Consider the following 20,623-nt stretch of genomic DNA (forward strand, 5'->3'; position numbering starts at 1 on the left):
TCTTTGCCTTTCTGAATGGGGATTGAGCATCTTAGGACTGGCACTACTTCTATAACTGAAAAACTATCCCATATAGGACTGATACCATACAGAGGTATCAATATAAAGGCCCAAATCTTCATGTGACATGAATCTTTGTAGAAATTTGTGATACTGTGAGATCATTACATTTAGGTCATCAAGTTAGAAATTATTATTTTGTGCCTCAACATGGAGATCCTTTGCCCTGCAATTTGTTGTCTTACCAAGAGGTAAGAAGAAACATAACCATATTGTGGCCCTAAACATATAGGAACTGGAAAGAATACAAAAACATATACTTCTATCTCAGAAGCCTCTGGGCTCTGGGTCTGAAGTACATGGTGTTTTTAGCAATGGGGACTTACTTTCCACCTCTGGGAGATAACCAAGGCAAAGAGAAATAGCCTATAACGTTTTGGAGTCTTTTGGATAACCTTAATTAACAACTCAAAAGAGGGCTATCTCATACTTGGTTATGTACTTAGGAATGAATATGAATATATATTATATATATTAATACACATACATATAAAGATACATATACATATATATATGTAACAACAATTAATGTAAAAAAGAAGCCATGAATTTGAAAGAGAGCAAGAAGTATATGGGAGAGCTTGGAGGAAGAATTGATGTAATTATAATCTTAAAGAATAAAATAATTTGAGGGGGGCACAGCCGGGATACAAAATGAATAAATTGTACTAAATAATAGTAATTAATTTTTTAAAAAATTAGAAAATAATAATTTCAATAACTTAAAACATTAAATTCAAACAAACAAAAATATACTTATTGCAAAACTTTTACCACAAGGTGATTTTAATATCCAAGATGCTCAGTTGTAAACTCTGAGGCATACATGTAATGTAGAGTGAAAAAACACATATTTCTCTCCATTTTTCGCTTTAAGTCTCTTGGCAGAAGGGAATGGGCATCACTGACTAGCCTATAAGAAGAGCTTCAACCTCTTTCCTTACTATACAATTCTGTAACAAGTACTCATTTTTCCCTACAAATGGCAACCTTCTTCCACAAATAATCCATCTTCCTGAAAATCTAAGAGTCCGATGTACTATCTTCTATTTTAAATATTTCAGAGCACCCGTGAATTTGAAAAGATTTTTTTTTTTTACAAAGTGTTCAACAGAGCCAAGGATTTAAGATAAGTGGTAGACTACTTATGTAGTATGTATAAGTTCCTGGATTTGCTCTCCAAGACTTCAGATAATAAAAATAATGAATAATGAACAAAACTAAAAAGTTCAATAGTAATATGTAGTAGCTTTAACATAAATTTTTATGTATGAACAACTGATACATAATCAACACAATTAATTATGTATATTGATTCATTCAATAGGTGGAACTCAATTTCCTTCCTATGAATATAGATCATAGAGACTTGCTTTTAGTGACCTGAATAACTCTTAATTCACAAGTTGGAAATTAAAGGCATTACAGTTTCGCTTTTGTAGCTTGTCTCTTGGATTGTTTGCTTTGGTAGAAGTCAGCCATTTTGTGCTCACTAGTAGGGTTGCAGAAAGGCTTATAGTAAGGAACTGAGGCTGTCCATCCTTCAGTAGCCCTGTAATGAATGTCTCACACGAGTCAGGCCTTCAGATGGTATAGCTCTGGCCAGCATTTTTTTTTTAAATATTTTATTTTTTTAAGATTTATTTATTATTTATTCAGTGTTCTGCCTGCATGTGTGCCTCAGGACAGCAGAGGGCATCGGATCTTACTACAGATGGTTGTGAGCCACCATGTGGTTGCTGGGAATTGAACTCAGGACCTTTGGAAGAGCAGACAGTGCTCTTAACTTCTGAGCCATCTCTCCAGCCCTCTGGCCAGCATTTTAACTAAATCTTCATGAAAGACCCTTTACCAAAATTATCATGCTCTTAATTGAGATAACCTCAATTTCAGATCCAAGGAACTTATGAGTAAAGACATATTTGTTTTAATGAGTAAAGACATATTTGTTTAATCTTTCAACGTTTAGAGTACTTTGCTATGCAGCAAATGATAACAAATAATATGACATATATAATTTCTAAATAAATATATAGAATTGCACGTACCTGCTCAACAGTCATTTTACTTGCAGTGTCCATATGACATAAAAACATTCAAAGGCTACTGTGAGTGAAGGCTCAACTAGAACAAAGCCTCAGTTTTGGTTGCATACAGAGGCAAGACTCCTAGAACCTAAAAGCCTTGAAGAAGCAGAAAGGAACCTTGCAACACTCATTCTGACTTGTGTCCTCTGGAAGAACGGGCTGTATTATTACAACAATATCATTGGGACTCTGCTATAAGACATGAAGATTTTGGAGATTGCAAAGTTTGGTAAAAACTTAAACCAAATGCATCCTCTAGTCCCTGAAGAGTGACAGAAAGAGACCCCAGGTCAATGGTGAAAATACAATGTCAGACAAACTACAGTATAGAAAAGAGTGAAAAGAGGGCATTTAAACTTACCAGTGAAGGTTCTGCTCCTGCCACAGCTCCCTTCTCAGTATCTCCCATGGCAGATGTAGGTGTACCTTTCTTTCTCTCAGTGGCCCGGGTTGGAGAGGACTTGTATAAAGATTTGACAGGGCTGCCAAGAACTAAATGAAAACAGGCATGGGGTACTAGAGAGTTACAGTTGTAATAGCCAAACAATACAGGAAACACAGATAGAAAACGCAAGAGAATCAGAGGTTGAAAAGAACTTACTTCTTTAAAAATGTCATGTTTAATCCACATTTTTGAAATATGCTTTTTCTACTATCCACAGGATAGATCTCATCTTGAATAAGACCACAAGATTCCAATGTCAAGTTCATTTGAGCGGATAATGCACTTTGGAGCTAAGCAGACTTTGCACTGCCATCTGATAGCTTGGTGACATTGGGCAGGGCACCAATGTGTCTCTAAGCCTCAATTTTACTATTCAGGAAGAACACACAAGTCCTGACTGCTATCTTCGCATGTCTGCATACAAGGTTGAATTTTGGCTACTATCTAGGACCTTAGATTTTTAGGAAGGTTCATATCACTCACTGACGAGTGCTAAAACAAACAAACAAACCAACCCCCAACCTGTTTGTACAAATAATGCATTCTAAGTGTGTAAGGTCTGGGTAGGAAGGTTCATATCACTCACTGACGAGTGCTAAAACAAACAAACCAACCAACCCCCAACCTGTTTGTACAAATAATGCATTCTAAGTGTGTAAGGTCTGGGTATCTGCTTGGTAAAGGGTGCCTACATGACTAGTCCCTAGTGAAAACTAAGGGTATGACTCCATCTGTAGAGTGCTTCCTCTGTTAGCGATACTTTCCGTGCATTGCTAAATGAAGCATATCCTGTATGACTCTTTTAGGAGGTCCTTGGTAACTTAGGCCTGGTCTCCTCTACTCCTCACGCGCTCTTCCCTTTGCTAACTTGGTTGTATATCTTGGTTGTAATAAATCATTGCTAGGAGTTCTCTGAGTTCTACTGATAAATGAGTGAACCCTGGTGTTCTTGGAACCCCCCCCCCCCAGTAACAATTGACATCAGAAGTGGGAATTACTACAGTAACACCAATTCACAAAAATAAAGAAAAGAAAATTGCTTGGGAGGGGGAGAGTGAACCTGAGGTCCTTGTGTGGCTGTGATGTTGTCGGGCATGGTATAAAACAGACAAGATGTTCTCTGCTATGAGAGGCGACAGTTGCCGACAGAATTTGAACATAACTACTGCAACTCCAAGAGTATTGCCTCAGGGTATTCCTTGACTACTTTTTGGCCATGCTACCTAAACTGAGGTAAAAATCACAGTCAGGGAATAGTTTTAGTTTTCTCCTTTAATGGAAATGGAGAAAAAAAATTAAAAAAAAAAACAAAACAAAACAGCCTTTCCTTGGTTTTGTCATCAGTGGGTGGGTTGGAACTAAGTACTGAAACCAAAACAAATTTCAAACTAATTTTTGTTTTTTCAAAGTATTTTTGTCTAAAATTAAGAGTCTGAAAAGATGAAATTTCCAGAAGAGATATACATTGTCATTTTAAACTTAACTAGGACTCCTCAAATACATCCCCCCTTAGGTCTCTATGTGAAACATCTGGAATACTACTGGACCACTTGGGTTACATATAAATGTTCACAGGGCAGGGTCTCTGATGGCACCATCCAAAAATTCCAAGCCACTCTTCAGTGCTATAATTTTGATGCAGGCCTGTCTCACATGGGTCAGGCCTTCAGATGGTATAGCCCTGGCCAACATTTTCACTAAATCTTCATGAAAGATCCTTTACCAAAATTTTGATTACAAAAGCTACAGTCTAAAAAAGGTTGTTAAAGTGTCATTTTCTGTTTGATTTTTAACACTAGCTGTAGTTTATATCAATGAACTATGGCTTGATTCTACTTACTTACCTCATCCTAGTACATACATCTAAGGTAAGTTCTTTGAAAATTTAGGATTTGATTCTTAATAATTTCTAAACATAATATGTCTTTCTGATTAAGCTGAATTAAAATTTTTTCTATTTTCTTCTCCTCTTCTTCCACCCATAAAAATGCTCTGTCCTTTTTAAAAGAAGCTTATTCAAGTGTAAGGAATAATTGAGAAATAAAGTTTTGATTGGTTAATAGAATACAAAAAAAAAAACCCTTAGCTTATAGTGGCATGGGGGACACTGTCACTATATTTGTGATCTTTGTTTTCCAGAATTGCTCCTAGAAGTTCTCTTTTTTCAGAGGAAACTTCCCATGATGTCTTTGCAAGCTACTGTGACCACAGATTTTTGGGTCTAGACTGAACGTGACAGTATGACTGAGGTATCTGTGATGGGCCAGTTTTGGTATAGTTCCCATTCACATACTATTCACACTCACCATACAGATAAGCCAGTGTTAACAACATTAATGGGGCTTTGGGACTGATAGCCTCAGGCAGTCTCTCTGAATTCATAGGCTGAAATGAATTATTACCAGTGTACTAAGCCTCCTGGGGCAGTGAGAGAAACTACAGTGGGAGTTCACATAGGTGGATATGTCTCTTGATCAATGAATCTCCTGTTCTGAGTTCCCCAAAGTTCTTGGCTTCTTCTTCTTCTTTTTTTTTTCATAGAAACTCACAAGCTCTCAAGAATTACGCTTCTTGTGCATGCCCATAACATTGTAACATTGCCTCCGACCTGAAGGTGGTCAGGCGAGCTTCAGCTTACTGGACAGAGCTGTGCGGGGGCCAGGTGAAAAAGCTTCAGAAGGGACAAGGAGGCAACATGGCTGCCTAAGACAAACCTTCTATGCTGGGTCTCTGAACCATGTCTGGGAATCTAAGACTCAGTCAAGGTTCCCAACATTAGCTGGTGACTGGATGATTTATCGTGCCTTAACTGTATGCAAAAGCAATCCAAGTATCTTTCATTTCAAAAGTATAGAATCTTGATACATACTGGACAAGGGGTTCACATGGTCAAATCCCTGTAAAAAGTATCGTCAAATATCTAACAAACTTTCCTGCCAGGCAACTCATTCTTGTCTGAACTCACTTCAGGAAACATATCCTGAGTTACTCTACTGGAAAGATTCTGGAAGCTTGTGCTTTGTCTTTCCTAGACTTTGCCCTTCATTTCTTTCCCCTTTGTGGATTTTGTTATATATATATATATATATATATATATATATATATATATATATCCTTTCATCATAATAAATAAAAGAATCGAGTATACCTGTATGTTGAATCTTCAGAGCAAATCACTAAAACTGGCCTTAGTCTTAGGTATCCCTGAAACATTTCTCCTCAAAATGAGGATTCTTCCTATTGGTTAAGAATTTAGGTTTGCTGTTGAGGTAGAATCAACATACCATATAACTCTCCTCTTTAAATGTCCAGTTCAGTGATTTTTAGTATATTCACAATCATAACCACAACCATAACTATAATTCCAAATCATTTTATGGCTCCCAAATGAAACCTTTTATCCATTAAGCAATAAACTAACCTTTCTTCCTCTCTCTCCATGTGAAACAATCTACTTTTTGTCTCTATGGATTTGCACATTTCAGACATTTTATATAAACAGAATCATATGATTCATGGCATTTTGTGACTGCTTTCTTTTACTGATAGTTTCAAACTTCATCTATTGAGTATCATCTATCAGCATTCCTTTCTTATTTAAAGCTAAATATTATACTTTATAGGTATACTTCATTTTTTTATACATTCAAATCGTTTTCACTTGTGGCTACTGTAAATAATGCTACTAAAAACATTTACCTTTGAAATGTTTTTAATTTTTCCGGCTCTATATCCAAGAGTAGAATTGCCAAATCACATCATAATCACTTAAGAGGTTTTATAGATAGACATAGTGAGACATACTGGCAATCTCAATACTTGGGAGATAGAGGCAAAAGGATCGGGAGTTCAAAGCCAGCTTCAGTTGCTTTAGTGAATTAAAACCAGCCTGGACTACATGAGATCTCATCCTCCCCCAAAAAGTCATTAATAAGAATAGATCCTATGTAACTTGATATAATTTTCAGTGAATACACTGTTTCTTGGGAATGGAGTCCAGGCTCAGCCTTCATATGGACACTGTGCTGTTCATCTACAAATAAAGAAAATGTTTGCCCTCCTAAATCTTGATTTCATGTTATAATCTTATTTAGTAAAGGAAGGCCACTGATGGTCTGGTCCAGTGTTTCTCAGACTTTAACATGCAGGTTAAAGAGGACCTCAGAGCTGCCTTTCTCATTACTGGTCCATGGATCACATTTTGAGTAGAAGGCTCTAGATGTTTGTTAAGCTCTTATGCTGTGCCAACTACTGTGTTATTTTATGTATACTATGATATCATTTAATCCTCGTGATAATTTAATATTAAATTTTTGAGACATGGTCTTGCTATGTTGCCCAAACTGCCCTCATCATGATCTTCCTACTTAGGCCTCCTGAGAAGCTGCATTGTAAGCATTTACCACCATACATGGTTTTCATTACAATAAATGAAAAAAAAAATCTTCCACTTTCTATATGAGCAATAATGAATGGCAGAGCCAGCAGTGGTACTCCAGGGAGAAAGAAAGATCTATATACCAATCTATTCAAACTATCTCCTAAAAAAAGTCTACTAACCTCCATAGCCCATCAAGTTCATTTTCCACCTGATTCATATGCCACCAGTAAAAAAATAATTTATTCCCCTATATATTATTCATCTTTAAAACAAACAGCAACAGCAAAATACTATCAGGCAGAAAATGCTACTAACCATTGAAAGCATTTTATAAAGCCAGCAAATGAGAAGCAAAATGCAAAAGTTCAGGAATTAATCCAAGGCTAATCAAAACCGTTTCAGGCATTTTCTTTGACTTCACAACTTGGCCTCTTTTATCTGAGTCACTGGCCTGCTCAGAGAGCATGTATGTACTTCTGTTTCTGGCTAAAAAAGCCTGGGTGGTTTCAGCAGTCTTGAAACAAGAAAAGTTTCCATGAAACTAAGTTGCATATGGTGAGCTGAGGGGCAGAATTAAATTTTTAAAAAGCAAAAATAAAAGAAAAGAAAAGAATGTTTAAACAAGATAGTGAATGATGGCATTTTTGGTGGCAGAACAAATCTGGAAATAAAAATAATTCTAAAAAAGAATGGTTTGGGGGTTTGTCCTGCTAAACCCAAACAAATAAAACATTACTTAAGAGTTTAGGAGAATTCATTCATTCTCTTATGACATCAGAATTAATTCAAAACACTATTACAGTGACCCTAGCAATATGTAATGGTATGCACCTCATTTGTGGACTGAAGCAGGAGAATTCAGTAAGAATCTAAACAAAAAAACAAGCATAAGACCTGTATTAGATGAAGAGAATTAACCCCCCTTCCAAATTTATATGAACTCACTTACTAACTAAATACATCTAACACTGGAAAAAGAAAGATCATGCCTACAAAAATATAGGCTTTCTTGGAGACCTGCTCTTTTCTGAAGAAGAAATGGAGGGAAAGTGGATCTAAGGAAAAGGGGGGGGGGAGGGCTGGGAGGACTGGAGCAGGAGGAAACTGTCGTTGGGATGTATTGTGTGAGAAAAGAATCTATTTTCAATACAAATAGAAATGTAAATATATAAAATATTTTAAAACAGTGATTTTAAAAAATGCAAAGTACCATCCTATGAAGGTATAAAAATAAATGCTGTCCTATCCTTTTACGAATTTTTAAAGTAAGGGAAAATTAGACAAAAAACCATGAAAATAATGGCCAACAAATTACTGGATTTAATGGAAAACAGTAGGTAGAAATCATGATCCAAAATTCAATGACCACTAGATGTGATGATTTACACCTAGCACTTGGGAGTAGGGGTAGTAATATGAGGAGTTTAGGACAATCTGGAATATGGAATGAGATCCTGCCTCAAACAGAAAAGCACAAACAACAAACACTCAAAAAAAATGAGAAGAAAAAACAAAATCCAACAACTAAAATGTTTTAGTTTGGGAATAAAATATATGGCAATAGAGATTGTTTGGATGTCTATTTAGTAAATGGTACGGAAATTAAAATTTTCTGTTTAGAATGGCCACAGAGTTAAAAGTGTTAAGTATTTTCTCTTCAAACTCTTCCTTCATTCCATGTTTCTAGTGGCTACCAATAAATGGGCATCAGAAAATCAGCGGCATTATGACACATATGTGCACTCTGCTACACATATCATGGGTCTAGGATGGAGGAATAAAGTCAATGCCAGCGAATGACAACCAAAAAGGACCACCAGCCTCTTCCAAGTCACAACCCTCTTCCTGCTTACCCCTTGGTGATGACCTGACAACCTCAATAGTCTTCTAGTACCTGACTTTCCTTCATCAGTGCTTTAGGATATGCATGTTACACAAGAAGAGGGCCCTCCTTTGGAACTTATCTACAGTAAAAGACAAAAATTCAGGTCTCTAATGGCTCTTCTGACCCTCCATTAGAACACAGATGCTGTTTTATCTACTCAGGTTCTGAAAATAGTATATGTCCGTATATAGAGACTGTCTCCCAAAACAAAATACTGACTAAAAAGTCCACTGATCTTTTCCCTTTTTGAAAAAGCATCCTCATATTATTTCCGTACTTCTGTTTTTCTGTTTTCATTTATAAAATAGGAAGCCCTACAAAAACCATGAATGACTTCAGAGTCCCAGTTTTTTTCCATGTTATTAAGTCCTCCAGATAAGTCTAATCAATTCTCCTCTGGCTAATCAATTATATTACAGGACTGAGCCAGCAGGAGCTAAAAAAAAAAAAAAATCCTCCATGCTCTATGGAATAATTCTTGCAGGCTGGGAGAATATCAACTCCGACTGATCAATAATGACCTTTCCTTATAGAACAATACCACTTTCCAAATCCTGTTAGCCAGACCCTAGAGGTTAGGACAGTGGTAAGATTTATAGAAAGCTTGACAGGAGGCTTTCACAAAGGACAATGTTAGGATGCTCACACCAGAAAGAAGCAAACTGGAGAGACAAGGTCTACCCATTCACTTGCCTCGGTCTGGGGAATAAGATATTGCCACGGTGGATGAAGACAAGCGTTTACTCATGGGAGGCTCCGGCTGCTTTGGCAAATTCATGGCTGAGGCTGAAAGTTTGCCACATGCTGCAGAGAAATGCATTCATTAAAGTCATTGGTTTTCACATCACTGTAGCCTGTGCAATCATATCTCCAAGTGTCCTTCCTGTCCTCATCCACACACGTCCAGTGGTTTTCCACTGCAGCACAGCACACTGCTTCCATTTTCCTGATCTTGACACCTCCGCTAATGCAGCCACTGATTTTCAATTTCTTCACTGTGCTCTTCTCTAATTTAATTTAAATGCTCAAACACTCAGATACTCAACTAAAACCATGCTAATCCCACCTAGTGTTTTCTTGCGTCCATATCAAATAAAAATAGAACTAACCTAGACCCAAGGACAATTGTTCTTAGAAACAGCCAACATCTTCACTAAAACTGTATGTATTGAAACAGAACTTTTCCTGATGGTTATTTGAGGCTTAAGTTGAAAAGAGTATGTAATTTGTAATGCAAGGAGTTGTGTTTAAAGAAGCACTAACTTTACCAGTTGTAGATTTTCTTTCTATTTTTAAGAGATAGCACCTTTTCTGCGGCTCTTCTGCAAATGCTTTAACAGTATAGGAAAACTTTAAACACTGACCCTAGATTTGGTGTTCTTTTGTTCCAGTCACTGTTTTAGATTGGCTTCTAAATGAAATCATTACAGCCAACAGAAAAGTACTGACAGTGTCCTGTGAAGCTATGTCAGAACCTAAGGCAAAAGTAAAACTGCACACATTGCTGTCAAGGAAGCTAACTCTTAATATTTTCAAAATTTTGAAAACTCATGTTTTCAAATGTTCCTCATATCTGACAATTTTTGTTGACAAAGTGACAATCTTAAAAAATTTTAATTAAGTTAAAATCAAACACATTTTAATTGAGGATATATAAAATACTTATACTTGAAATGATGTCTTGGATTTTAACATTCCCACTCATCAATTTTTTTCCAAGATAGGCATTTCTCTGTGTAGCCTTGGCTGTTGTAGACTTGCTTTGTAGACCAGGCTGGCCTCGAATTTACATAGATCTGCCTGCGTCTGCCTCTCAGAGTGCTGAGATTACAGGAATGAGCCACTGCTCCCAGCTCCCACTCTTCAGCTTTTATTTACTTTAACTTTCTGGAAACATAAGCAGCCACTAGAAATGATAAAACTAGGTATATAACTGTACACATTTTCCCTTTTGCCTCCGGCTCTAATATGGCTTGGCATAGCACTAGTACTTGGAAATTCAGTGTTTAGTTTGGGGATATTGCTCAGTGGTAGAGTGCTTGCTTAGTATAGGTTCCCTGATGAAACACAGGAGAGGAAGAGAGAGAAAGTGAAAGGCAATTCATTATTCTGTTTAACATGGACTGTTCTGTGGTTTAATTTTTATAAATACAACATTAAAATATTATTTCATCTTGATATTTTTGGCATTCCCATAGGTTGTACGTCTGAGTCACTCGCCTCACCTTGTTACGAGCTTTTCTATTGGGAAGATGGAGTTTCAACCCATAAAGCAAAATCTGTACTACTTAGGACTAACAATAAGAATATTCTGTGTCAAAAATGCCAGAAATAAAGACACTTATTCCTACTATTATGATGTCTCTCAATGTTTCTGGTAAGTATCACATACCTTCTAGATCTCATTTTCATTTTACCAGCCAAAATTATACAGCATTTCTAAAGTCATTATTAAATGAGAACAAAGTTTTGCTAGTTCTGTTCTTATTCTAGACCATAAAATTTCCCAGTTGTGTATTTTCCATGTACTGTATCTTTTACACAGAGAGATGGAGTCTGGCACAAAGCCCAGTTGTCTCATTATGTGTATTCTTCCTGTTAGTAGTGATAAATTCCCTACCTGCCTCTCAAACCCTTCTCCAGAAATCCATTACATTACATTAACAAACCCAAGGATTCTATTCAGAAATCAGTATGATTGCTGGTTTTTCACCAGAAGTAATGAAAGTGCATTGCTCCTTGATATCTAAAACAGGATGACTGAGACTGTTAAATGCCTAAATGGATAAAAGTAAAATACGGATGAGATTTTATAAAGACAGAAGTTAGTGAGCTGAGGATGAAATATCTCCAGGACACTAAGATATAAGGCATGCAGCTCTGTTATAACAAAAGAACAAAAACATATGAGCATGTTGTTCACAGTTCTAAGGGGAAAAGTCATGACAAGTCAGACTAAGAAATCAATTGTGAAAATGATTTCACTTTTGAGTGATTTCACAATTGAGACATACACAGTTATCACAGAACACTATGTATGGTAGAGTATACCGTTGGTGGACTCGGCAGCAGCTGTAGTGGTCCCTGTGTCCGAAGGGAGGGTGTTGGCTGCTAAAGTTAGAGGAGGGGGTGGGGTATTTTCTGATTCACCTACACAGGAAAAAAAATCAGAGCAAAGAGAGGTAAAAAAAGAAAAACTTCCAATTTGTTGTTGCATTTAAGTTTCTAATAAAGAAATTAGAAAAATAACAAATGAGTTATTGACTTTTCCAAAGAAAAGAAAAAGAGTATTCACTGCCAAATGGTTAAAAGCACAAGATGGCAAAGTTAAGAGACTGTAATTTAAACATCTGCTCTCAGAAAGAGGTAGTCACAACTCCTGCATAATACTGAGATCAATGAAATATACTATGACATTGAAAAGAGGGAAAAGTCATCCTGATAGTAGTAATAATCCATACTTTAGGCTTTTGGAAATTTAAAGATGATATGAATTAGATAATGAAATAAATAAGTTGCTTTAAAATAAAATAAAAAAGCAACAAAAAAAAATCAAAATGAAGGAAAATGTCCAGCTTTTAGCGAGTAACTGCCGTGATTTTTCCAGTCACATCTAGAGCTGTGACTGTGCCTCTCCTGAAATGAGATTATTTTTGGACCTGTGTGTGCCCAGTCCAGCTACCAGGCTCTGTATTTATTTTATTTGCTTTTCTTTTGCTCTTTCCCAAAACCCAGTATTCATGCTTCAAGCATCTGATAGCAAGAAGAATGACAGCTCCTCTTTATGAGAAATGTATACACATACAGGAAGTGTTGCAGTTTAAACATCTGAAAAGGTGCCTATAAAGCTGTGCACAGGATCTTCCAATCCTGCAGACATGCTTGTCATCTCCCATAGGGGTCCTGCAATGCACAGATAGCATTAGACTCACCTCCGGGCCCTGAGGCCGATAATCCTCCCCATGAATACTTCTTCTTCAGCTCTACCTGCTGTGTACGCTCTAGGGACCGACGCATCATTGCTTCCAGGCGCTCCTGCCCAATTCACGAAAAGCCAAAAGCATAGAATGTTAATAGTATCAACAACTCAGCCGCACTGAAGGGCTGCCTTAGCGCTCTGGAAGAGTCACTAAATGGGGCTGTCTATGCTCAGCATCCCAAACCTAGGAGCTTGTACTCTCTTCACCACAGCAGTGCCCTTTGGTGGGGTGGAGAGTAAACAATACAGCTAGGCTAGCCAAGGACTGTGAATCTTGTGTCCCTTCCCCTCCCCTCCCTGGGGAGAAGCTGTTGCTATGCCAGCTCCATTTGCTTATGAATAATGCTCAATAAGCATTAACTCTTTCAAGCCTGTCTCGAGTCTTGTTAAGAGGACTGAAATTTGGTCCTAGTGCTAAATATAGCCTTTCTAATTGAACACATAAAGCAGTCCTGATTTGAGGAAATGTAAAGTATAATTATATTTTTTCAGCCTTGTATATAGCTTTAGAGAACAGCACTTGACTTTGAAATCTACTTTGTAAAACCCCATTTTCATCTTTGACCTCCATTTCTATATTGTAATAATTTTCTGCTCATATTACTCTTGAGATAGTACTGCACAATCCAAGTTTAACAAGGGTACAGAAACTTCTGGCTACAAAACAAAACACCCATGCCTTGCCTCTGAAAGACTCTACCCAGCAGGGTATCAAAGCAGAGGCTGAGACTCATGGCCAAGCTTTGGGCAGAGTGCAAGGAATCTTATGGAAGAAGGGGGAGATAAAAAGACTTGGAGGGAACAGGAGCTCCACAAGGAGAGAAAAAAAATCTGGGCCCAGGAGTGTTTTCTGAGACTGATACTCCAACCAAGGACCATGGAAGGAGATAACCTAGGACCCCTGCTCAGATGTAGCTCATGGCAGCTCAGTCTCCAAGTGGGTTCCCTAGTAAAGGGAACAGGGACTGTTTCTGACATGAACTCAGTGGCGGGCTCTTTGATCACCTCTCCCTCAGGGTGATGCAGCCTTACCAGGCCACAGAGGAAGAAAATGTAGCCAGTCCTGATGAGACCTGATAAACTAGGGTCAGATGGAAGGGGAGGAGGATCTCCCTTATCAGTGGACTGGGGGAGGGACATGGGTGGAGAAGAGGGAGGGTGAGTGGGATTGGGAGGGGAGGAGGGAGAGGGCTACAGTTGGAATACAAAGTGAATAAACTGTAATTAATAAAAATATAAATAAATTTTTAAAAAAGTCAAGAAAAGTCCTCTAGTACACAATGATCCAGACACAATTGCCTGGTGGTCAGGGGAGGGAGGGGGAAAGGAGAGGAAAGGGGAAAGAAGAGGGAGAGGAAGAGGGGATTACAGGGAGAGAAGGGGAATGGAGAAGGAAAGAGAGAGAGAGAGGCAGAGAGCAAGCTATGCCTTTTTGTTTACTGCTTTTACTGTATTGTTCAGTACAGACCCAGAGCTCTGTCCACAGCAGGACTCTTCACAGGTCTCCTTTCTACAAACAGATTTCTATATCCAAGCTAGGTGATCACCCAAGGCCCTCTAAGAGTGGCCAGCCTTCAATTGAGTGAAATTTTTGTTTAGGTAAATTCAGAAATGTCTTGTTTTGCACCCAGTTTGAGTTTTTATTAGCTACTGAGCAAGGACAGTATGAGAAGTTTAGCTGTGTCAACCAAACTTAAAGAGGTGATGCTACTCTCTGAAAAAAGACTTTCTTAGTCATTTGCTTAGCACAAGAAACAAGAGTTGATTTTTCTCTAAATCCCACCATCAAAGGCAATTAGTCAAGAAGCTACCTCGACTGAAGATTACATGAGAGTACTGATGATTAGATGAGAATACAAAACTTGAGGTATCATAGGAATATGGAGCAAGGGAGAAATGCAAGGGAGAAAGGAGCTGACAGACCTTCTGTGATCTTCAAAATGTCAGACTCAGAAAATTAAGACTCCTGCAACACGTCCCAACAGGTTAGGGAAGCAAAATGGCCTATATCAGATGAATACTCTTTTTACGAAAGTATTTTCTTGGTTGACAGGAAACAGAACATGACAGAAAGAACTTAAATTTAGTACTGAGGGAAAAATTAAGATTCTATAGCCAGGTGTTGAACATTCAACAGCCTCATTGAGCTCTTCAAGAACCACATTGTTGATCACAAAAGGCTTCCTTTAGAGAAGAACTTCCACAGTGCACAGCATTCCTCCTTCCGTAAAGATCACTCATGAAAACATTGTCTTTGCATCAGCAATATACTAACCCTGATGTGGTTAACATGTGTAGAAAGACCTCAGGGTGGGAGCAAGTGACAAAGGCAAACATGCTTCCTTGGGTTGCTACACAACCTGAGAAAACCCAGCTCTCAGCATAGATCTAACCTGCCAAAACTGTGCCATGTTTTTCTTACGAAGAAGAGAAAAACAATTTCAGGTTGTACTCATGCTGACCAGGGGTCAGATAATATCCTCTACTGTGTTAGGGATTTAAAAAAAAAAAAAAAGCATAGAACCAGAAATTATACTATTAAAAATTAAGCTGTATGACTGTTCTCTGAGAGGCTCCACCCAGTAGGAGAAGGAAACAGATGCTGAGTTCTACAGCCAACAGAGCTCTGGAGTCTTGTGAAGGAGTGTGGGGAAGGATAGAAGGTCCCGGAGGGGACAAGAACCCCTCAAGAGGACCAACACTGTCAGCTAACCTAGGCCCATAAAGGCAGACTGAATCACCAACCAAAGAGGATGCATGGATAATTGATGGACATCTTGATCTTCATGTGAGTCCCCTTGTAAGATGAGCAGGTACTGTTTATGATATGGACTTTGTTGCCTGCTTTTCGATTACTTCTCCCTGGTAGAGCTGTCTTGTCTGGGCTCAATAAGTCCTGACTTGACTTGATGGGCTGAGTTGAGTTTGTAAGGGGATACTCCCCTTTTCTGAGGAGAAGAGGAAGAGAAGAGGGAAGAGGGTGGGAGGGTGGGACTGGGAGGAAAGGAGGGAGGGAGTTGTGATTGGGATATAAAATGAATAAATTTATTTAAAAAATTTATAATTTTATAATAAAAGCTTTATCAGGACCAACCATCTAACATAATATCCCCTCATCCACAACGAGTATGAGACTGACTACATTAAATGCCTCCAACACTAATGTGATATAAAAGAAAATTATGCACAGAAATTGCCTCCAAATGGACCCCTGTGACACTGCAGGATATGCTGAAGCATGAGAATCATCTAATGTGACACTTCACTGTGTTCCTTCCTGGAAGAAGTAGTTACAAGCTTTCTCTTGAATCAGCAATCCAGCAGGATGTCAAGAATTAAAATAGGAAGGCCAGAGAGAAAGGAGAAAAACTCTAGGTCATCAAGGAATGGAGGATGGGAAGAAAAAGGCAAGTCCAGTGACTAATCAATAACATACAGGCTAAGAACGGAGAAATGGCCATACCTAACAGGATCCAAGAAGAATTTCCTTCCAGGTAGCACACAGCCACCACTTTCTCGTAAAATCCAGAGAGGGCAACGAAAACCAAGATACAAATAACTCCCCAACAAAAAAAAGACCAGATATCAGCACCTAGAATTATAATCTTCCCAAACCTAAATGTCTAGATGCCAGCATAAAAACATATCAAGGATAGTATGTTTCCACTAAAGCCCAGGAACCCTACCAGAGCAGGCCCTGAGTATTCCAACGTAGCTGAAGCACAAGTAAAAGACATTACAACAGCCTTTATGAATATGATAGAGGTACTTAAAGAAGAAATGAATAAATCACTTAAAGAAATCTATGAAAACACAAACAAACCATGGAAAGAAATAAATAAAACACTTCAAGAAGACCTGAAAGTCAAAATAGAATCATTAAGGAAAAACCAAACTGAGAGAAATCTGTAAAGAAAAAAATGAGGAACTTGAGCAGGAACCTCGAAGGCAAGCCTTAAGAACAGAATACAAAAAAATGGAAAAGAAAAATCTCAGGAACAGTAGAAAAAAAAATGGATACCTTTGTCAAAGGAAATGTTAAAAACAAAACAAAACAAAACAAAACAAAAACACAAAAAAAACCTCCTGGTACAAAACATCCAGAAAAAGTCAAATACTATAGAAGAGACCAAATATAAGAATAATAAGAATGGAGTAAGGAGGAAAAAAAAAGCCCAGGTCAAAGAAAATATTTTTAACAAATTCACAGAAGAAAATTTTCCTAACCTAAAGAAGGAGATGTTTACCAACATATAGATCAGCACAACTTGGACCAGAAAATAAAGTCTCCTTACCATATAATAATCAAAACACTAAATGAACAGAACAAAGAAACAATATTAAAAGCTACAAGGGAAAAAGAACAAGTAATGTATAAATGCAGACCTATAAGAACTGCCCCTGACTTCTCAAAGGAGACTCTAAAAGCCAGAAGTGCCTGAATAAATGTGTTACAGATTCTAAGAAACTACAATAGCCTTCACAGACTACTATACCCAGCAAAACTTTCAATCACAATAGAGAAAATAAAGAGATACCAGGATAAAATCAAATTTAAAGAATAATCGAGCTACAAATTCATCTTACAGAAGGCACGAGAAGGAAAACGCCAACCAAAAGACATTATAAGCAAGAAAATACAGGAAATAATTCCAGACCAGCAAATCAAAAGAAGAAAATATGTGAGAGCATGCACTCATGTACATACATACACACCACCACCACCATCACCGGAATCAACAAACAGTGCTTAATGATATCTCTCAACATCAGTGATCTCAATTTTCCAATAAAAAGACACAAACTAATAAAATGGATGCCAAAAACAGGATCCATCCTTCTGTTGCACCCAAGAATCACACCTTAACATCATGGATAGAAATTACCTCACAGTAAAAGCATTTTCTAGAAAATGGACCTTAGAAACAACCTAGTTTAGCCATTTTAGTATCTGATAAAATAGGTTTCAAAGCAAAACTAATCAGAAGAGATGGGGAAGGTTACTGTGGTGGTTTGAATAGGATTGGCCCCCACAGACTCATGTGTTTGAATGCATGGCCCTTAGGGAATGGTACCATTAGGAGGTTTGGCTTTATTGGAGTAGGTGTGGGCTTGTTGGAGGAAGTGTGTCACTGTGGAGGTGGGCTTTGAGGTCTCCTACTTTCAAGACATGCCCAGTGTGGCACACAGTGTCCTTCTCCTGCCTGCAGATCAAGTTGTAGATTTCTCAGCACCATGTCTGTCTGCATGCTGCCATGTTCCCTGCCATGACAATGATGGACTAAACCTCTGAAACTGTAAACCAGCCCCAATTAAACGTTTTCCTTTATAAGAGTTGCCATGAGCCAAAGTGTTGTCTCATGCCTGTAATCCCAGCACTAGGGGAAGTAGAGGCAGGTGGATCTCTGTAAATTTAAGACCAGCCTGGTCTACAAACAGAGTTCAGGATTGCCAATGCTACACAAGAGAAACTGTGTCTTGAAAAACAAAACAAAACAAACAAACAAACAAAAACACACACATACACAAAACAGTTGTCATAGTCTTGGTATCTTTTCCCAGCAAACTAAGACAGACACTGCTCAAAGAAAAAATCCACCAAAAGGACACTAAAATCCTTAACAAACAGGGGCACCCAAGTACATAAGAAACACTTCTACAGCTTAAATCATATATTGATACTTACACACTGATAGTGGGTAAATTTAATACCCCACTCTCACCAATAGACAGGTCATCCAAACGAAACCTAAACAGAGAAATGCTGAAGCTAACTAATGTTATAAACCAAATGGACCTAACACATATGTATAGAACATTTCACCCAAAAACAAAAGGAAAAACAATCTTCTCTCCACCTTGTGGAACTTTCTAAAAAGTAAAACCTGACCATATACTAAGACACAAAGCAAACCTCAACAGATATAAGAAATCTGAACTAACTTCCTGTGTCCTGTCAGACCACCACAGATTAAAGCTGAGTATCAGTGACAGCAGAAACAACAGAAAGCTTACAAACCCATCAAAACTGAACAACTCAATGAAAAACAGGTAAAGACAGAAATAAATAAAGAGTTTTAAAGAATTGCATGAAAATGAAAACACAGCATACCCAAACTTATGGGACAGAATGAAAGTGGTTTCTAAGAGGTAAGTTCACAGACTAAATACCTACTTTTGGGGTGCAGGGAGAGATCTCATACCAGTAAAGTAACAACACACATGAAAATTCTAGAATAAAAAGAAAAAAAAATCACAACCAAAAGAAGTAGATGGCAAGAAATAATCAAACAACTCAGGACTGAAATAAATAAATAAATACAAAACAAATAAAACAGAGAATCAATAAAACAAAAAGTTGGTTTTCTGAGAAAATCAGTAAGACTGATAAACCCTTATCTAAATTAACTAAAAGGTGGAGAGAATATCCAAATTTAAAAAGTTACAAATGAAACATGAGACATAACTATAAACACTAAGGAAAACCTGAGAACCATAAGGTCATACTTTAAAAACCTGAATTCCATCTAACTGGAAAATCTAATAAAAATGGGTAATTTTCTAGACACATACCACTTACCAATGTTAAATTATGATCAGATAAGTAATTTAAATAGACTATCAAATCTAGTAATATAGAAGCAGTCATTAAAAGTCTCCCAACATCGCCCAAAAGCCCAGGGCCAGACAGTTTTAGCATAGAATCCTACCAGATTGTCAAAAGTGAGTTAATTTCAATACTAGTCAAGTTATTCCACAAAGTAAAAGCAGAAGAAATATTGCTTAATTCATTTTATGAGGCCACAAATGCCCTATTATCCAAACTACATAAAGACCCAACAAGGAAAGAAATTTGTAAACCAATTTCCTTTATAAACATAGTTGCGAATTTTTCTCAATAAAATACTTGCAAACTGAATCCAAGAACACATCAAAAAGATCATCCCACCATGACCAGGTGAAAATAGGCTTCATTCCAGAGATGCAAGAATGGTTCAATATACATAAATCTATGAATGTAACCCACAATATGAACAAACTGAAAGACAAAAACCAGATGATCAACTCCTTAGATGAAGAAAAGGTCTTGGATAAAATCCAACACCCCTTCATAATAAATGTCCTATAGAAATTAAAGGTACATACCTAAGTATAGTAAACATAGTTTACAGCAATTCCATAGCCAACATCAACTTAAATGGAGAGAAACTCAAAGAAATACCATTAAAATCAGCAACAAGACAAAATTTTCCACTCTCTCCATACCTATACAATATAGTACATGAACTCTTAGCAAGAGCAATAAGTCAACTGGAGCATATAGGGGGTACAAATTAGAAAGGAAGAAGTCAAAGTATCTTTATTTGCAAATAATATAACAGTATACATAAATAACCCAAAAATTCCCACAGGGGGAGGGGAACTCCTACAGCTGATAAGTACTTTCAGCAAAGTAGCTAGATACAAAATTAGCTTTAAAAAATCAGTAGCCTCTCCCTAGGGGTGGGGTGTGTGTGCATCCTTGCCAGGTCACAGAGGAGGACAATGCAACCAGTCCTGATCAGACTTGATAAGCTAAGGTCAAATGGAAGGGGAGGAGGACCTCCCCTATCAGTGGACTTAGAGAGGGGTAGGGAGAAGATGAAGGATTAGGAAGGAATGGAGGAGGGGGCTACAGCTGGGATACAAATGAATGAACTGTAATTAATATATAAAAAATAAAAATTTAATTAAAAAATCAGTAGTCCTTCTATATACCAATGAGAAACAGAAATGGGGGGGGGGA

At 37.6% G+C, this 20,623-nt stretch overlaps 1 protein-coding gene across 10 annotated transcripts in view; it reads right to left on the reverse strand.

Moving 5' to 3' along the window:
- Map7d2 (MAP7 domain containing 2) overlaps positions 1-20,623 on the reverse strand; it is an 81,705-nt gene that overhangs the window by 24,549 nt on the left and 36,533 nt on the right. For 5 of the 10 annotated variants that reach the window (XM_060374361.1, XM_060374364.1, XM_060374363.1 and 2 more), the window contains exons 4-7: positions 12,791-12,893; positions 11,910-12,008; positions 9,552-9,662; positions 2,509-2,639 (exon numbers count right to left, since the gene is read on the reverse strand). In XM_060374361.1, coding sequence (XP_060230344.1) covers positions 2,509-2,639; positions 9,552-9,662; positions 11,910-12,008; positions 12,791-12,893 — 444 coding nt within the window. The remainder of the gene's footprint in view (positions 1-2,508; positions 2,640-9,551; positions 9,663-11,909; positions 12,009-12,790; positions 12,894-20,623) is intronic. The other 5 variants (XM_060374369.1, XM_060374366.1, XM_060374368.1 and 2 more) reach the window with 3 other exon arrangements.

This window comes from Meriones unguiculatus, chromosome X (assembly GCF_030254825.1).
Source record: "Meriones unguiculatus strain TT.TT164.6M chromosome X, Bangor_MerUng_6.1, whole genome shotgun sequence".
Classification (NCBI taxonomy): domain Eukaryota; kingdom Metazoa; phylum Chordata; class Mammalia; order Rodentia; family Muridae; genus Meriones; species Meriones unguiculatus.